General features: G+C 46.3%; 1 protein-coding gene across 1 annotated transcript in view; it reads left to right on the top strand.

Annotated features, from left to right (window-relative positions):
• Positions 1–15,059, top strand: part of SRRM4 (serine/arginine repetitive matrix 4) — a gene marked incomplete at both ends in the record, with an annotated part of 160,418 nt that overhangs the window by 102,417 nt on the left and 42,942 nt on the right. The window contains one exon of the mRNA XM_082640486.1: positions 9,484–9,630. Coding sequence (XP_082496612.1) covers positions 9,484–9,630 — 147 coding nt within the window. The remainder of the gene's footprint in view (positions 1–9,483; positions 9,631–15,059) is intronic.

Genomic DNA, 15,059 nt, shown 5'->3' with positions numbered 1-15,059 from the left:
CAAACTTGGTTGATTCCAACTTCAGTATCTGTCCAGAAACCGACCGCTTCTCACCACTACGCCAGTGATAACACTGATCCCGGCCCTCCTCTCCTCTCCTGTGGGTTGCTGCAATAATCTCACGGGTCTTCCTGCATTAATCCCAGCTCCCTGGGTGTCCACGCTCAGCAAGCTGCCAAAGAGATCTTTTAAAACCTAAGTCAGATTACGTCGCTTCTCTGCTTAGAACCCTCCAACGGCCTCTCACCTCACTCAGAGAAAAAGCCAGGGCCCTGCAGTAGCCCACCAGAACATGATCTGAGCCCTCTTTACCCTTCTGACATCACCCCCTCCTCTCGTCCCCTTTGCTGACTCACTTCCAACCTCAGTGTATCTAGTATGTTCCAACTTCAGGGCCGTTGCATTGGCTGTGCCCTCTGCCTACTTTGCTCTTTTCCAGGCTCACTCCCTCATCATCTTCAAGTCTCACTCAGATGTTCCCTTCCCAGTGAAACCTCTGATCACACCATCTAAAACCACATCCCCCTCCTGGTAGCCTTTTCAGTTACCCTCATCCGTCTCCCTTTCTTTCTTTTTCTTCTTTTTTTAATAGCCTTCTTTGCCTTCGAATATGCTCCATAGTTACCATGCAGTTCTGCTTATTTTCAGCTTTTTTCTCCCCACTGCCCATCCCAGGAGAATGCAAGCTCTGCGAGGTAGAGAGTTTTTTCTGTCTTATTCTCTGCTGTGTCTCCAGTGCCTAGAACATGCCCCACAGATAGTAGGTGCTCAATAAATATTTGTTGTGTCAGTGGCTGAAGGAAGGATACGTGAACGGCCCCCGACAGCACCTCCTGGGACCAGCTGGTACTCTCTCAGCTCTTGAACCAAGGCTTCTCCTACTCCGGACTGAAGGTTTCCTATGAGGCTGCGGGCTCCTTCCCTCTTCCCAGCAGATCTTGCTTGCCTGGCGCCTCCTCTAGCAGCAGCTGTAATGACGTCCAAAAGGGACTCATCTAGTACAGTCCCTCCCAGGGCAAGAAAATCTAATCCGCAATTTCCCCTCCATGGAGAAATCCAAACCCTGTGTCTGCAATTCCAGCTGATAGAAAGGTCTTGCAGTTGCCCCTGGGCTGGAGCGAGAGGTGTTCTTTTTTCCTGTGGTGACACAGCTGGATAGAATCAGGGCATGAAGCCAGGTCAGTAGAACTGCAGGACCTCTGCACTTTCCCAGCATCACCTGATTACCCTTCACAACGTGGTCAAGTGGGAAACCACAACATTTTGGAATTCAGCCACCTCCCAAGGTGGGGGCAGCCTGCATGTCAGACAACACCGGGAATCGGATTCAGTCCCATTCTTGGCACTTTGAACCCTCACTAGGCAAATAGGCAATTGACAGGCCAGCCTGTGAAGGGCAAAATGATCTGGGTGGACTGGGGGTGGATTGCAGGGCAGTAGGCTTGTGTTCTGTGATGAGAGTTCAAAACCCAGGCAGGCTGGGGGCCTGACCTGCCTGGCTGAGCTGGGTAAGAAGTGCTGATTTTTCTCCATATGGTTCTTTTGTCTTTTGACCTGAACTTGGGAACTGGATGGGGTTTTTGTTGGTTTTTTTTTTTTTGGTTTTTTTTTTGGCTGCGTTGGGTCTTCGTTGCTGCACGCACACTTTCTCTAGTTGCGGCGAGCAGGGGCTACTCTTCGTTGCGGAGCACGGGCTCTAGGCATGCAGGCTTCAGTAGTTGTGGCTCGCAGGCTCTAGAGCACAGGCTCAGTAGTCGTGGTACATGGGCTTAGTTGCTCCACAGCATGTGGGATCTTCCCGGACCAGGGATCGAACCTGTGTCCCCTGCATTGGCAGGCGGATTCTTAACCACTGCGCCACCAGGGAAGTCCCAGGAACTGGACAGTTTTTGATATACAAGAGTGTTTACCATGCACATATACACATGTTCACATGCTCTCAGCCCTGGGAACTGAACTAAGCCATTCTCACCAGTTGCCTGAGGACAGAGGGTGCTAGAAAGCTGGATCAGTCCAAATCATTTGTAAAATCTACAACCTGGCTACTCAAAGTATGGTCCGTGGAGCAATAACATCACCTGGGAATTGGTTGGAAATGCAGAAGCTCAGGCCCTAACCCAGACCTACTTAATCGGCATCTGCATTGTATCAAGATCCCCAGGTGATTCACATACACGTGAAGGTGTGAGAAGCACCTGTCCACTTGGCCCTGAAGAATCTAGCCCTGTCTACCTCCTTAGTCTCAGCTCCTGTTTTTTTCTGCTCTCCCACATTCATTGCAGCATTATTTACAATAGCCAAGACATGGAAACAACCTAAGTGTCCATGGATAAAGACAATGTGATATATATCATATATGTATCTGATAGATAGATAGATAGGTGAAATGCAATTCAGCCATTAAAAAAAAGGAAACCGTGCCATTTATAACAACATAGATGGACCTTGAGGGCATTATGCTAAGTGAAATAAGCCAGTCTCAACTCTTACCTTCCATCCTCCACCCCAACTATCTCTTCCAACTTACTACTTCCTCTGCAGTTCCCTGAAGTCCATTGCTGTGTCTCGGTGCCTGGCCTTTGCACATGACCAATTTCCATATATCTTTTAGGAAACTTTTCACAGCCACCTGCCCATATTCCCCAGGCTGGATTAGGTGCTCTTCCTGTGGTTCCATGGTTCTCCGAGCTTCTCTCCATCAGAGAACTGACTATACCATATTGTAATCCCCAGCTGAGGAATCAGTGTTCCTCTTCCAGGCTGGAAATTCCTTAAGGACACAGATAAGTTTTAGTTACTTTTGGGTCCTTGAAATCTGTTACCAAGTAGGCGTTCAGTAAACAGCTGTTGAATAAATGAATGAAATAATGAGGGAAATGCCAGCCTTATAAAACTTGTTTTCCTTCTCATTCAGTTCTTACTAAGCTGAGCGTCGTGGCTCCCCCATCCAGATGATGCCTCCCACGGTGGCTCTCTGGAATCCCTGATCTTCCCCCAAGCTCCTACACTTTTTCCAATTGTGATAGCAAAGCTCAAAGAATCGCAACTACCTCAGAGGGTCCCCAACCAGGCTTAATTAACCTTGAAAAGGACTTGGTACCAAGACGTCAGGCCGGGATATTAACAGGACCCAGACTGAAGTCCCAGGAGCCAAGGCACAAATTAGCCACATCCATCTTGCCCAAGGGCTGGCTCAGCCCAACGATAAACCTTGGGCTCTCTGCTGGACTCGTGAGCTGAGGGTCTGCGCCTTCATTGTCTACTGAGGCGGGGAGACAGTAGGTGTCTGGCCAAGTGCAGGGACAAGGGCGGATCATTCACAGCCCTGGATGCAAGTGTAGAGCAAGAATCTTGGATGGGAAGCAAGTCCCTTTGCCTCCCCAGGTCTCAGTGTCTTCATGTGAGTAATGGGGTAAGTTCACCAAACTGACTGCCTTACCGAGAGCCTTGTCAGCATCTGTTGAGACACTGGATTTGCAAGTGTTCTATACCCAGGAGAAGCTATTAGTGGGATGGGGAAAGTAGGTGTCAGGGATGTCCCGAATCTAATGGCCAAGTGCCACTTCTATTTGTGGAATATAAGGTTCAGGCCAGAGGCTTGAGATACGGCCCCTTCTCCAAACACATGAGGCAAATCCCTGTCGTCCACGGAAATTACTAACATTCACCCTATGCCCCCACTTATTATTTCCTTTTATTTTCAAAGTGTTTTCCAGATTGCGCTCCTTTTCTCTCAGCTGATTCTCATAAACAAGAAGGACATCTGGTGCTCTTGCCGTTTACTACCCCTGGGTCTCAGTTTCTCCATCTGTATAGTGGGGGTGGCCATGCCTGCTCCTGGGTTTCTTTGGAAGCTTCCATGAGACAACACAGAGAAGGGCTTAGCCCGGTGTCTGGCACGGAGTAGGTGCTTGATAAATGCCAGCTGTTGTTTTGATCAAAGGACATGGAAAGGGTACTGGACCGGGGGTCAGAAGGCCACAGTTCAAGCTGAAGCTCTGATGTGCGTCGCCCTGTGGCCTTGGGCAAGTCTCCTCTCTTCTTGGGACCTCAGTTTCCTCATTCTGCACAGAGGTGGGCAGGGGCCGGTGTCCTCACTCCCCTCCCCTCCACCGTTGTTTGTCTCTGAGTCCCCAAACGGTGTTTAACTCACACTAGTGCTCAAGGCACCCAGCTGGCTGAGTGAGCACTTTGTTGGAGTCAGGAGCTTTGATGGGGGAAGCAGGGAAGCAGCTAGGGAGCCAGTCATCTTGGAGAGTTTTGCGGAAAGTTCAGCCCTCTTATCAGAGGCTGTGAATCTGCTGGTTGCCATGACTACGGAGAGCAGCATCTAAGCTCCAGGTCGCTGATTAGCAGGAACCTAGCGGGAGGCCTTGAGGAATGCAGCACTTGTGACTCCCTCCCTCCTTCTGTGAAGTGGAGTGCGCTGGCCCTTGACTTCACTGTTTTAGCTGTCCCCTGAGGAGCTCGCCGTCTTTTAAGTATTTTTTTTAAGGCAACATCAAAGGGCTGCGTGGAAAAAACGAGGCAGCTGCCTGTACTCCTCAGCAAGGATGGAACACAGAATTTTTCTTAAAGCCCTGCAAGGATGCAAAGCTGGAGGCAAAGAAGGAAGATGGGTGGGGCCAAGGGGGTGGAGGTACCATGGCTGAGGTCTGAGTCCACTGAAGTGCTGTGGGGCCTCAGACTGGTCCTTCTCCCTGGACCTCTGCTTCTTTATATGCAACGAGAGGTTGCATCTGACCTGTGGTTCTCACATGAGATTGGTCATCAGAATTGATTTGTAAATTCAGTCATTTAACAAGTGTTTCCTGAGCAAGAAGGCATGCTGTCTATGCCAGGCACTAGATCCTTGGGGATTCGCTGGTGAGAGAAGAGACTAGTTCCCGCTCTCAGGAAGTTTACATTCTAGTCCAGAAGACAAACGGTTAGCAAATAAACATGTAAAATGGTCATTTCAAATAGTAACAAGTACCGTGAAGGAAGGAAGGCACAGCAGGCCACTGTGAGGGTGGCCGGTGATGAGAGGAGCACGATTACATAAGGGGATAAGGGAGGGCTTCTCGGAGGAGGTGACATGTGAGTGAAAAGAAGGAGCCGGCCATGCAGATAGCTGGAGGAGGAACAGCATACCAGGTGGAAGGAACAGAAAGCGCAAAGGCTCTGAGTAAGGGCCCTGTTCCATTTGAGGAACATCAAGAAGGCCACGTGGCCAAAGCAGAGGAAGGGACGGGGAGAGGGCTAGGAGATGGGGTCTAGAGGGACAGAGGCCAGATCGTTCAGAGCCTTTTAATCCCAATAATCAGTTTGGATTTATTCTTGACGTAATAGAAGGTGAATTAGCTGGGATGTTTCTTTAAGTTGCAGGTTCCCACGTTTCATCCTTGGAGACTCTGATTTATTATGGCTATGATGGGACCTAGGAATCTGTATTTTTTTAAAGCTCCTTAAGGGGCCTCTGATACTGTGCCCTATTTAGCAGAGCCTGGACTACATGATCCCTGAGTCTCTTTCAGTTTTAAAAAAGCTAAGAAGCAAAGTATTAGAACACATTTAAAAAATCTTAAATGTTACATGAGGAAGGGTTCCTTTCATCTTTCCCTCACCACTCCCTGTCAGCCTGGTAGAATTAATTCTGGTTTTCTTTGTGTTATAATCCCAGGTGAGGTACCCAACACCAGGAAGGGGAAGCCAGTGCTATTGGGAAAAAAAAGAACTACCACATAGGGAGTGTCAAACTAAGCTGTAAGCTGCAGCAACTGCATTATACGTCTCTCCTCATTAAACCATTGTCAGGGTTTCCATCCCTGATTCTCCACCCTGCTGCTGGCAGCGATGGATGAGGCATTGTCCCTGCCTTAAGCCTTGTCCGCCAGTGCCTGGCAGTAGTATCCCCCAGCTTTCCCTGCACTGGGGATAACCCACGCCTCTATTAGCACAAGTCACTGAGACCTTCCATCCAATGCCAGCACTATTTATCGTGTATTTATTCACTGCCAAACTCCTCACATCAACTCAGTTTCTGCCTAGTGCAAGGTTGCCTCAGGCACATATTTGTGTCTTGGTTTCCTGTAATGCTCCAGAAAGTCCAAAATTCCATTTTTGTGTGTGTGTCCAACTCAAGACTCTGCTGGGCAGTATGCATCCATTGATAAACTCGCTGATCACTAAGTCATTGCAATAGTCTCCCGTTCTCTTTCTTCCCTTCCTTTGAGTGTCCGAAGTCTGTGGAGTGAACCTTCTGAAATGTAAGCCAGACCACATCACCCATCTCAGCCGCATGGGACCCAAAGGTGTTCCATGACCTATGTAGTCCAGGCTTTGCTAAACCTGGCACAGTATCAGAGGCCCCCAAGGAACTTTTTAAGAATACAGATTCCTAGGTCCCATCAAAGACCTCATCTCTGACCTGTCCTCTTATCACTCTACCCCCTGCTTGCTATTCCTTGTATATGCCAAGTGTCTTTGAACTTGCTATTCCTTCTGCCTAGAACATACTTCCACTGATTGCAGATACCTGTATAGAAGTTGTATATTACTGAGCAACAAAATACTCCCAATCTTTGTGGCTTAAAACAACAATAAACAGTTATGTTTTGCAGTTTCTGTGAGTCAGGAGTTTGGCTGGGTGACTGACTCACCACTCTCATGAGATGGTGGTCAGATGTCAGCCACGGCTGCTGTCTTATCTGAAGGCTTGACTGCGGCCGGAGGACCCACTTCCAGGGTGGCTCAGTCACATGGCTGATCGTGCTGGCTGTTGGCAGGAGGCCTCAGTTCTGTCACATGGGCGTCTCCACAGGGCTGCTTGAGTGTCCTCATAACGTGGCGACCAGCTTCCCTCAAAGTGATGAATCCAAGAGGACGAGGCAGAAGTTGCCTTCATGACCTAGTCTTGGAAGTCACATACCATCACTTTTAATTCAGGCTGTTCATTAAAAGTGAGTCACTAGCCCATCCAGTATTCACAGGGAGGGAAATTAGGCTCCAGCTTTTTTTTTTCCTCTTTTTAAAATTTATTTATTTTTTATTGAAGTATAGTTGACTTACAATATTGTGTTAGTTTCAGGTGTACAGCAAAGTGATTCCATCATATGTGTGTGTGCATGTGTGTGTGTGTGTATACACACACACACACATATATAGATATTCTTTTTCAGATTATTTTCCCAAATAGATTATTACAAGATATTGAGTATAGTTCACTGTGCCATACAGTAGGTCCTTGCTGTTTATCTGTTTTCTATATAGTAGTGTGTATCTGTTACTCCCAAACTCCTAATTTTTCCCTCCCCCCGCTTTCCCCTTTGGTAACCATAAGTTTGTTTTCTATGTCTGTGAGTCTATTTCTGTTTTGTAAATACGTTTATTTGTATTGTTTTTTTTAGATTCCACATACAAGTGGTATCATGTGATATTTCTCTTTCTCTGTCTGACTTACTTCACTTAGTATGGTAATCTCTAGGTCCATCCATGTTGCTGCAAAAGGCACTATTTCATTCTTCTTTATGGCTGAGTAGTATTCCATCGTATATATACCACATCTTCTAGGATTCAGCTTTTGACGGTACGAGTGTCAAAGAATTTGTGAACACATTTTAAAACCAACACAAACTGCAAGGTTAGTCTCTGATCCTTCAAGTCTCCACTCTCTTGTTACTTCCTAAAAAAGGCTTTCCCTGATTATTGTATACAAAATAACAGTCACCCGCTCCCATTTCCTAGCCCCATTCCACTGATTTATTCTCTCCATAAGTTATTACCAACAAATAAGCCATGTTGTTACTTTCTTGTGTGTTTATTACCTGCATCTGTAATCTTAACTCCATGATCTCAGGAAACACCTGTGTCTTGCTCACTGCATCGCCGTTCTTAGAACTGGCCTGGACACACTGCAGGCACTCAGGGAATAGGCGTTAGTGAATGTTGGGTTAGCCTTGGTTAGGACAAGTGCGGGAAGAGGCAAACCTTGCTGGAGACTGGGCAGAAACTGCAAGCTTTGAGTTATCTGAAAAGAGCCAGGGTGGCATTCCACACAGATAGACTGGAGGGAACGCAGGCATGGAAATGGAACCCTCGTCGTGGGAGAAGGGGTGCAGGGAGCTGTAGGGAAAACTGGAGTTCTGGTAGCATGGAGTTGGCAGGGAGGAGGGCTGGGCAGACCCGACTAGAATCTCCATCCTTCCTGGGCTTGAAGTGTCCCCCAGCTCTGCTTCTAAAGATGCACCGGTAAGCAGCTGACGGAGAAGGATGTGTTTTCTGCCCCTCCTTCAACATTGACCAGGCTTGGCCTGCGCTCCTGGCGGCCAGAAGGAGCAGGGGGCTTATCAGATGCATTCATCCTGAGTCCTAACACCAGTCTTGATGCACTGGCTGCAGGAGCTCGGTGCAGGAGAAAGGCTAATGCCTTTGATCAATGCTTGACCTGGGACTTGCAGGCAGGGTGAGCAGGCAGGGATGCTCGCTGGGTGGTGCCAGATCCACCTATGGCTCTCAGACTCCTGACTGAATGACAGGAGCCAGGAGACTTGAGTGACAGCTTCTTCAAAGACTGAGTAACTAAGCAACTTCCTTCCCCTCTCTGGGACTCAGAGAAGGAGGTGGGATGCAGGTAGTTTCCCTGTGTTATTTGGACCTCATCTCAGAGGCAGAGAAGAGAACTTCAGGCCTTCATGGGAATTGCCATCCCAAGTAGGTGTGCTCACACCTGCTAAGGACACCAAATGGGAGGTTTGGTTCACAGAGAAGTAAAGGGAAAGGGAAGTGATATTTCTTAGGCCTTCCTGTTTGCTTATATTATCTCATTTAATCTTCACAACAACTCAACAATATATGGACTGATATTATTCCCTATTTTATAGTTGAGGAAACTGCAGCTCAGAGAGGTTGAGGGACTGAACCCAGGACCTAGAGTTACTAAATCGTGAAGATAGTGTTTAAATGAAGCTGTCTCTGTGCCATACACAGATAAAGCAGAAAAGTGGGATAGAAATGGCAAAGGAGAGTTTGAACTAATCCTATGCTGCTTTGGCTTCCAATTAAGTCTTGAGGAAGGAAGTAAAATGCTGGTTTCCAGCCTCTCCCTGTGATTCAATCAGGTTAGGCTAGGCTATGCTGCAGTAACAAATAAATCCCTAAACCTCAGTGGCTTAACCTAACTAAGGCTTATTTCTGTCATGCAAAGTCTGATGTGGTCCAGGCATCTCTCCTCCATCAAGTAGCTTCACCTTTTGGAATGTGTGGCCTCCAAAGCCACTGTGACAGAGGGAGAGAGAGCTGGAGATGACACACAGATCTTACTGCCTCAAACTGGAAACAATACATATCACTCCCATTCAGAGGCCATTGACCCTTGATGATGATATGGCCCCAGCTTAACTCGGAGGGAGGTTGGAAGTATCCTGACATCTATGAATGTTTGATGAACCTTAAGAGTCTCTGTCATATCCTAACACTTTTGCCTCCTTATTGCCTCCCCTATAGGACAGAACCCCAGAGCAGCCCCATGGTCCCAGCTCAGGATGGACCCTCGGAAAAGCTGAGCCAGCCTCTGGCCACTGAGGTCTTGGGCTCCAACAGCTGGGAGAGAGGCAAAGCCTGCCAGGAGGCCAGTCCTGCCAGAGCACACAGGTGAGACCCTGCCCCCACTCCCCTCTTCAACCTAACAGGGAAGTTCAACTTGAGGATGGAGAAATGAAGTTTGTCTCTCTGACCACTCTCCCCCTCTCGCTTTTGCAACTTCCTCTTTGAGATCCTTAAATCAGATCAAAACCCATCTGAGAATTAGATGGAAGCTATCAATGCCAAGAATACTCCCCAAATTCTGTATACCATTTCAGAGGACTCGTAGACCTCTGAGGCTTATGAACAGGAGTCTCTAGTTAAGAGCCTGAATCCTGAGGCAGTGGCTTAGGAAGCCAGGGCAGCTTTCATGGATGAAGTCTGCTCCTCCACGCAGGGTGCCCTCTACCCAGGCTGGCTATACAGGCTTTAGTTAGTTAGGCTGTGATTTCGATGAGGGAGAAACAGTTAAGTCCTATCAGCTTGAAGAAGTGAAGTTCAGGGGCCTCCCTGGTGGCGCAGTGGTTGAGAGTCCGCCTGCCGATGCAGGGGATACGGGTTCGTGCCCCGGTCTGGGAGGATCCCATATGCCGCGGAGCGGCTGGGCCCGTGAGCCATGGCCGCTGGGCCTGCGCATCCGGAGCCTGTGCTCCGCAACGGGAGAGGCCACAACAGTGAGAGGCCCGCATACCGCAAAAAGGAAAAAAAAAAAAAAAAAAAAAAAAAGAAGTGAAGTTCAACATCAGTTCTGGAGCATTTTCCCCAGGAAACAGAAAAAAAAAAAATTGTTTCCATAAGAGGCTGAAGGAGATGGAGAGAGAAGGGGAGGGGAAGGGAATTTCCATACTTTCAAAACATTGACTCCTAGACAGCCAAAGGGGACTTAGTGTGTTGTAGGGACTTGCGTTCAAACCTGCACACCATCACTTACTAACTGAGTGACCTTGGGCAAGTTTGTTTTCTTGTGTGAGCCTCAGTTTTCACAACTATAAAATGGGGATATTGAGATCTAATTCTCAAAGTCGAGTGAAGACTAAATCAGATCAGGTGTGTACAGATCCTGACAGTGAGCCTGGAATATAAGAGGACCTTAAGATGTTAGTTGGAGTCTCATGGAGCCGGAAGAGAAGGTTCTGGACATGATAGTCTAAAAATGATGCTGTGTCGTCCATTCGATTGTAGAGTGTCCAGGCCCCTTGCTCCCTTCCCGTATCTGTGACCTGCTCTCTGATATGAGTAAAAACCACAATATTGATGATAAACCTATTGCTAGTGATAATCAAAATCATAATAATTATAATAATAGACACTACATTTACTGTAAGTTGCTCCGTGCTGGTCCAGGGCACATCGCATGAGTAAGCTCCCTCGTTCCTTGTAACGAACTTAGGACACAGGTCTCATGTTTTATACCCATCTTACAGATGATGAAAATGATACTCATAGAGGCCGCCCAGCTAGGAAGTAATAGAGCAGTAGTTCAAATCCAAGTGTGTCTGTTTCTGGAGCCAGCATTCTTTTTGGCTGCATACTTCCCCTCCGCGTATCTGACCACTGTGTAGTGAACCACTGTATATGTGACCGCTGCATACTTAACCGCTGCATGTTTAACCACCCCTTATGTCACTGTGGTGCACTTAACCACTATTCCGGCCCTACCGCCCCACTGTGTGCAAGGGCACACCCGGGAGACTGGTGCATGGAAAATAAAGAGGTAGAGGAAAGGCATTTGGGATTTAGGGAGGGGGTTAATTACCCCCCTCACAGACATCAAATCCATCCAGATTCAAGGGCTTTTTTTTTTCCTAACAGTATGTTTTTTTGAGGTATAGTTAATTTGCAAAGTTGTTTTAGTTTCAAGTATACAGTAAAGTGATTCAGATATATATATATATTCTTTTTCAGATTCTTTTCCATTGTAGGTTATGACAAGATATTGAGTCTAGTTCCCTGTGCTCTACAGTAGGTGCCTGTTGTTTACCTGTTTTATAGACAGTGTGTATATGTTAATCCCAAACTCCTCATTTATCTCCCCCCTCCCACCCCACTCCATAAGTTTGTTTTCTATGTTTGTGAGTCTATTTCTGTTTTGTAAATAAGTTCATTTGCATCATTTTTTTAGATTCCACAAATAAATGATATCATATGATATTTGTCTTTCTCTGTAGGGCTTTTGGGTTTCATCTCATCACTTAAATCTGAGTTTAGGATAGTGGTTCCCAAACCTTGCTCCCCTGAGACCCTGGGGTATGAGAATGAAGTGACAGTAATTGACAGAAACAATACAGTCTTTCTCTATTTTATAAGACACATTTTTAAAAGGTCTTTTCTTTCTCCTTAAGCATTTATGCCTTAAATGTTTTCAGTTTTTCTCAAATTCCTGGCAGCTGTTACACTGGGAAGTGTTTATATGAAACAAGATGATTTAACACGTGCCTAAATTATTTCATCCATTCATCCCTCATTGGGTCACTCAACAAATGGTTATCAGGCTCTTACTCTGTGTCAAGCCCTCATTAAAGGAAAAATCTGGAAGTGGCCTACCGTGCTTACACAAGAGGCCTGTTTGCTTCCTGGATATGTGTGCTGTGTTTTGTGCCTTATATAACATGTAAGTGTAGTTAAGTAGCTAGGTACTTAATCGGTATGATTTTTATTTTTAACCTGCTAAAAGTGACTCTCTTGAAACTGTTCTAGGTATGGTTATACGATTTTTATTGGCTGACAATGCGGAGACCTTAACATATATTCTAATCACTGTATCGTTTTTTTCTACTAACTCTAAATACCAGATTCTTAGAATGGAATTAATTATGGCAGCATTTTATGGTGTTTTGTAAAGAGTTGAGTAACTTCCAAAAGATCAGCCACACAAACAAGTGTGAAAAGGCAGCTGGTTTTATGGGAAAGCTCTCAGGCTAGGAATCACACAGGCCTCGATTCGAATTCCAACTCGGATACTTCCTTACTGTGCAGCTGTGAGCAAGACAATTCAACTCTCTTGAGCCTGGTTTCCTTCGCCTGTAGAATGAGACAGTAAAGATCAGAGCACCAAGAGGGCGTGCCTGACGGAGACCCCAATCCGCACGCGCGTCCTTTCGGAAGTAACAGCTAGCAGTCGCCACTATGTTGACAGGCTCTTTGACCCTGATCCCCAGAAAGTTCTACAAGCTGTCATCTGAGCACCCCTTTAGGATTTGTTAGAAAGGAGACCCGACTGCAGCTGCTGGATTGCTGCCGGGCTGGGGGACAAGAACGAGGCTGGCCACCATTCAGCAGCAGACCCTCTCAAGACTGTCTGCTTGCCCTTACTCCTGTTGGGTTACCACAGGTAGAAGCAGGAGACGGGCTCAGGAGCAGCCGACAGGCCATGACCCAGGAGGCACAGTGAGGGACAGAGCTGCTGCTGTGTGGCTGACGGGGTCTTGGTGCTCCGGCCAGGTGTCAGGCCTGTGCCTCTGAAGTGGGAGAGCCGAGTTCAGGACATTGGACCACCAGGGACCTCCCGGCTCCACGTAATATCAAACAGCAAACGCTCTCCCAGAGATCTCCATCTCAGTGCTAAGACCCAGCTCCACTCAACAACCAGCAGGCTACGGTGCTGGACACCCTATGCCAAACAACTAGCAAGACAGGAATACAACCCCACCCATTAGCAGAGAGGCTGCCTAAAATCATACTAAGGTCACAAACACCCCAAAACACACCACTGGATGCAGTCCTCCCCACCAGAAAGACAAGATCCAGCCTTATCCGCCAGAACACAGGCACCAGTCCCCTCCACCAGGAAGCCTACACAACCCACTGAACCAACCGTAGCCACTGGGGGCAGACACTAAAAATAACGGGAACTACGAACCTGCAGCCTGCGAAAAGGAGACCCAAAACACAGTAATTTAAACAAAATGAGAAGACAGAGAAATACACAGCAGATGAAGGAGCAAGGTGAAAACCCGCCAGACCAAACAAATAAAGAGGAAATAGGCAGTCTACCTGAAAAAGAATTCAGAGTAATGATAGTAAAGATGATCCCAAATCTTGGAAACAGAATGGAGAAAATACAAGAAACGTTTAACAAGGACCTAGAAGAACTAAAGAGCAAACAAACAATGATGAACAGCACAATAAATGAAATTTAAAATTCTCTAGAAGGAATCAATAGCAGAATAACTGAGGCAGAAGAATGAATAAGTGACCTGGAAGATAAAATAGTGGAAATAACTACGACAGAGCAGAATAAAGAAAAAAGAATGAAAAGAATTGAGGACAGTCTTAGAGACCTCTGAGACAATATTAAACACATCAACATTGGAATTATAGGGGTCCCAGAAGAAGACGAGAGAAAGAAACAGACTGAGAAAATATTTGAAGAGATTATAGTTGAAAACTTCCCCTAATATGGGAAAGGAAATAATCAAGTCCAGGAAGCACAGAGAGTCCCATACAGGATAAATCCAAGGAGAAGCATGCCAAGGCACATATTAATCAAACTATCAAAAATTAAATACAAAGAAAAAATATTAAAATCAGCAAGGGAAAAGCAACAAATAACACACAAGGGAATCCCCATAAGGTTAACAGCTGATCTTTCAGCAGAAACTCTGCAAGCCAGAAGGGAGTGGCAAGACATATTTAAAGTGGTGAAGGGAAAAACCTACAACCAAGATTACTCTACCCAGCAAGGATCTCATTCAGATTTGACAGAGAAATTAAAACCTTTACAGACAAGCAAAAGCTAAGAGAATTCAGCACCACCAAATCAGCTTTTCAACAAATGCTAAAGGAATTTCTCTAGGCAGGAAACACAAGAGAAGGAAAAGACCTTCAATAACAAACCCAAAACAGTTAAGAAAATGGTAATAGGAACATACATATCGATAATCACCTTAAATGTAAATGGATTAAATGCTCCCACCAAAAGACATAGACTGGCTGAATGGATACAATAACAAGACCCATATATATGCTGTCTACAAGAGACCCACTTCAGACCTAGGGACACATACAGACTGAAAGTGAGGGGGTGGAGAAAGATATTCCATGCAAATGGAAATCAAAAGAAAGCTGGAGTAGCAATCGCATATCAGACAAAATAGACTTTAAAATAAAGAGGGCTTCCCTGGTGGCGCAGTGGTTGAGAGTCCGCCTGCTGATGTGGGGGACACGGGTTCGTGCCCCGGTCCGGAAAGATCCCACATGCTGCGGAGCGGCTAGGCCCGTGAGCCATGGCCTCTGAGTCTGCACGTCCGGAGCCTGTGTTCCACAATGGGAGAGGCCACAACAGTGAGAGGCCCGCGTAAAAAAAAAAAAAAAAATTATTATAAAAGACAAACAAGGACACTACATAATGATCAAGGGAATCAATCCAAGAAGAAGATATAACAATTGTAAATATTTATGCACCCAACATAGGAGCACCTCAATACATAAGGCAAATGTTAACAGCCATAAAAGGAGAAATTGACAGTAACACAATCATAGTAGGGGACTTTAACACC

The sequence above is a fragment of the Mesoplodon mirus genome (genome assembly GCF_964341445.2).
Source record: "Mesoplodon mirus genome assembly, chromosome: 13".
NCBI lineage: Eukaryota > Metazoa > Chordata > Mammalia > Artiodactyla > Ziphiidae > Mesoplodon > Mesoplodon mirus.
This window is presented reverse-complemented; position numbering and strand designations above follow the sequence as displayed.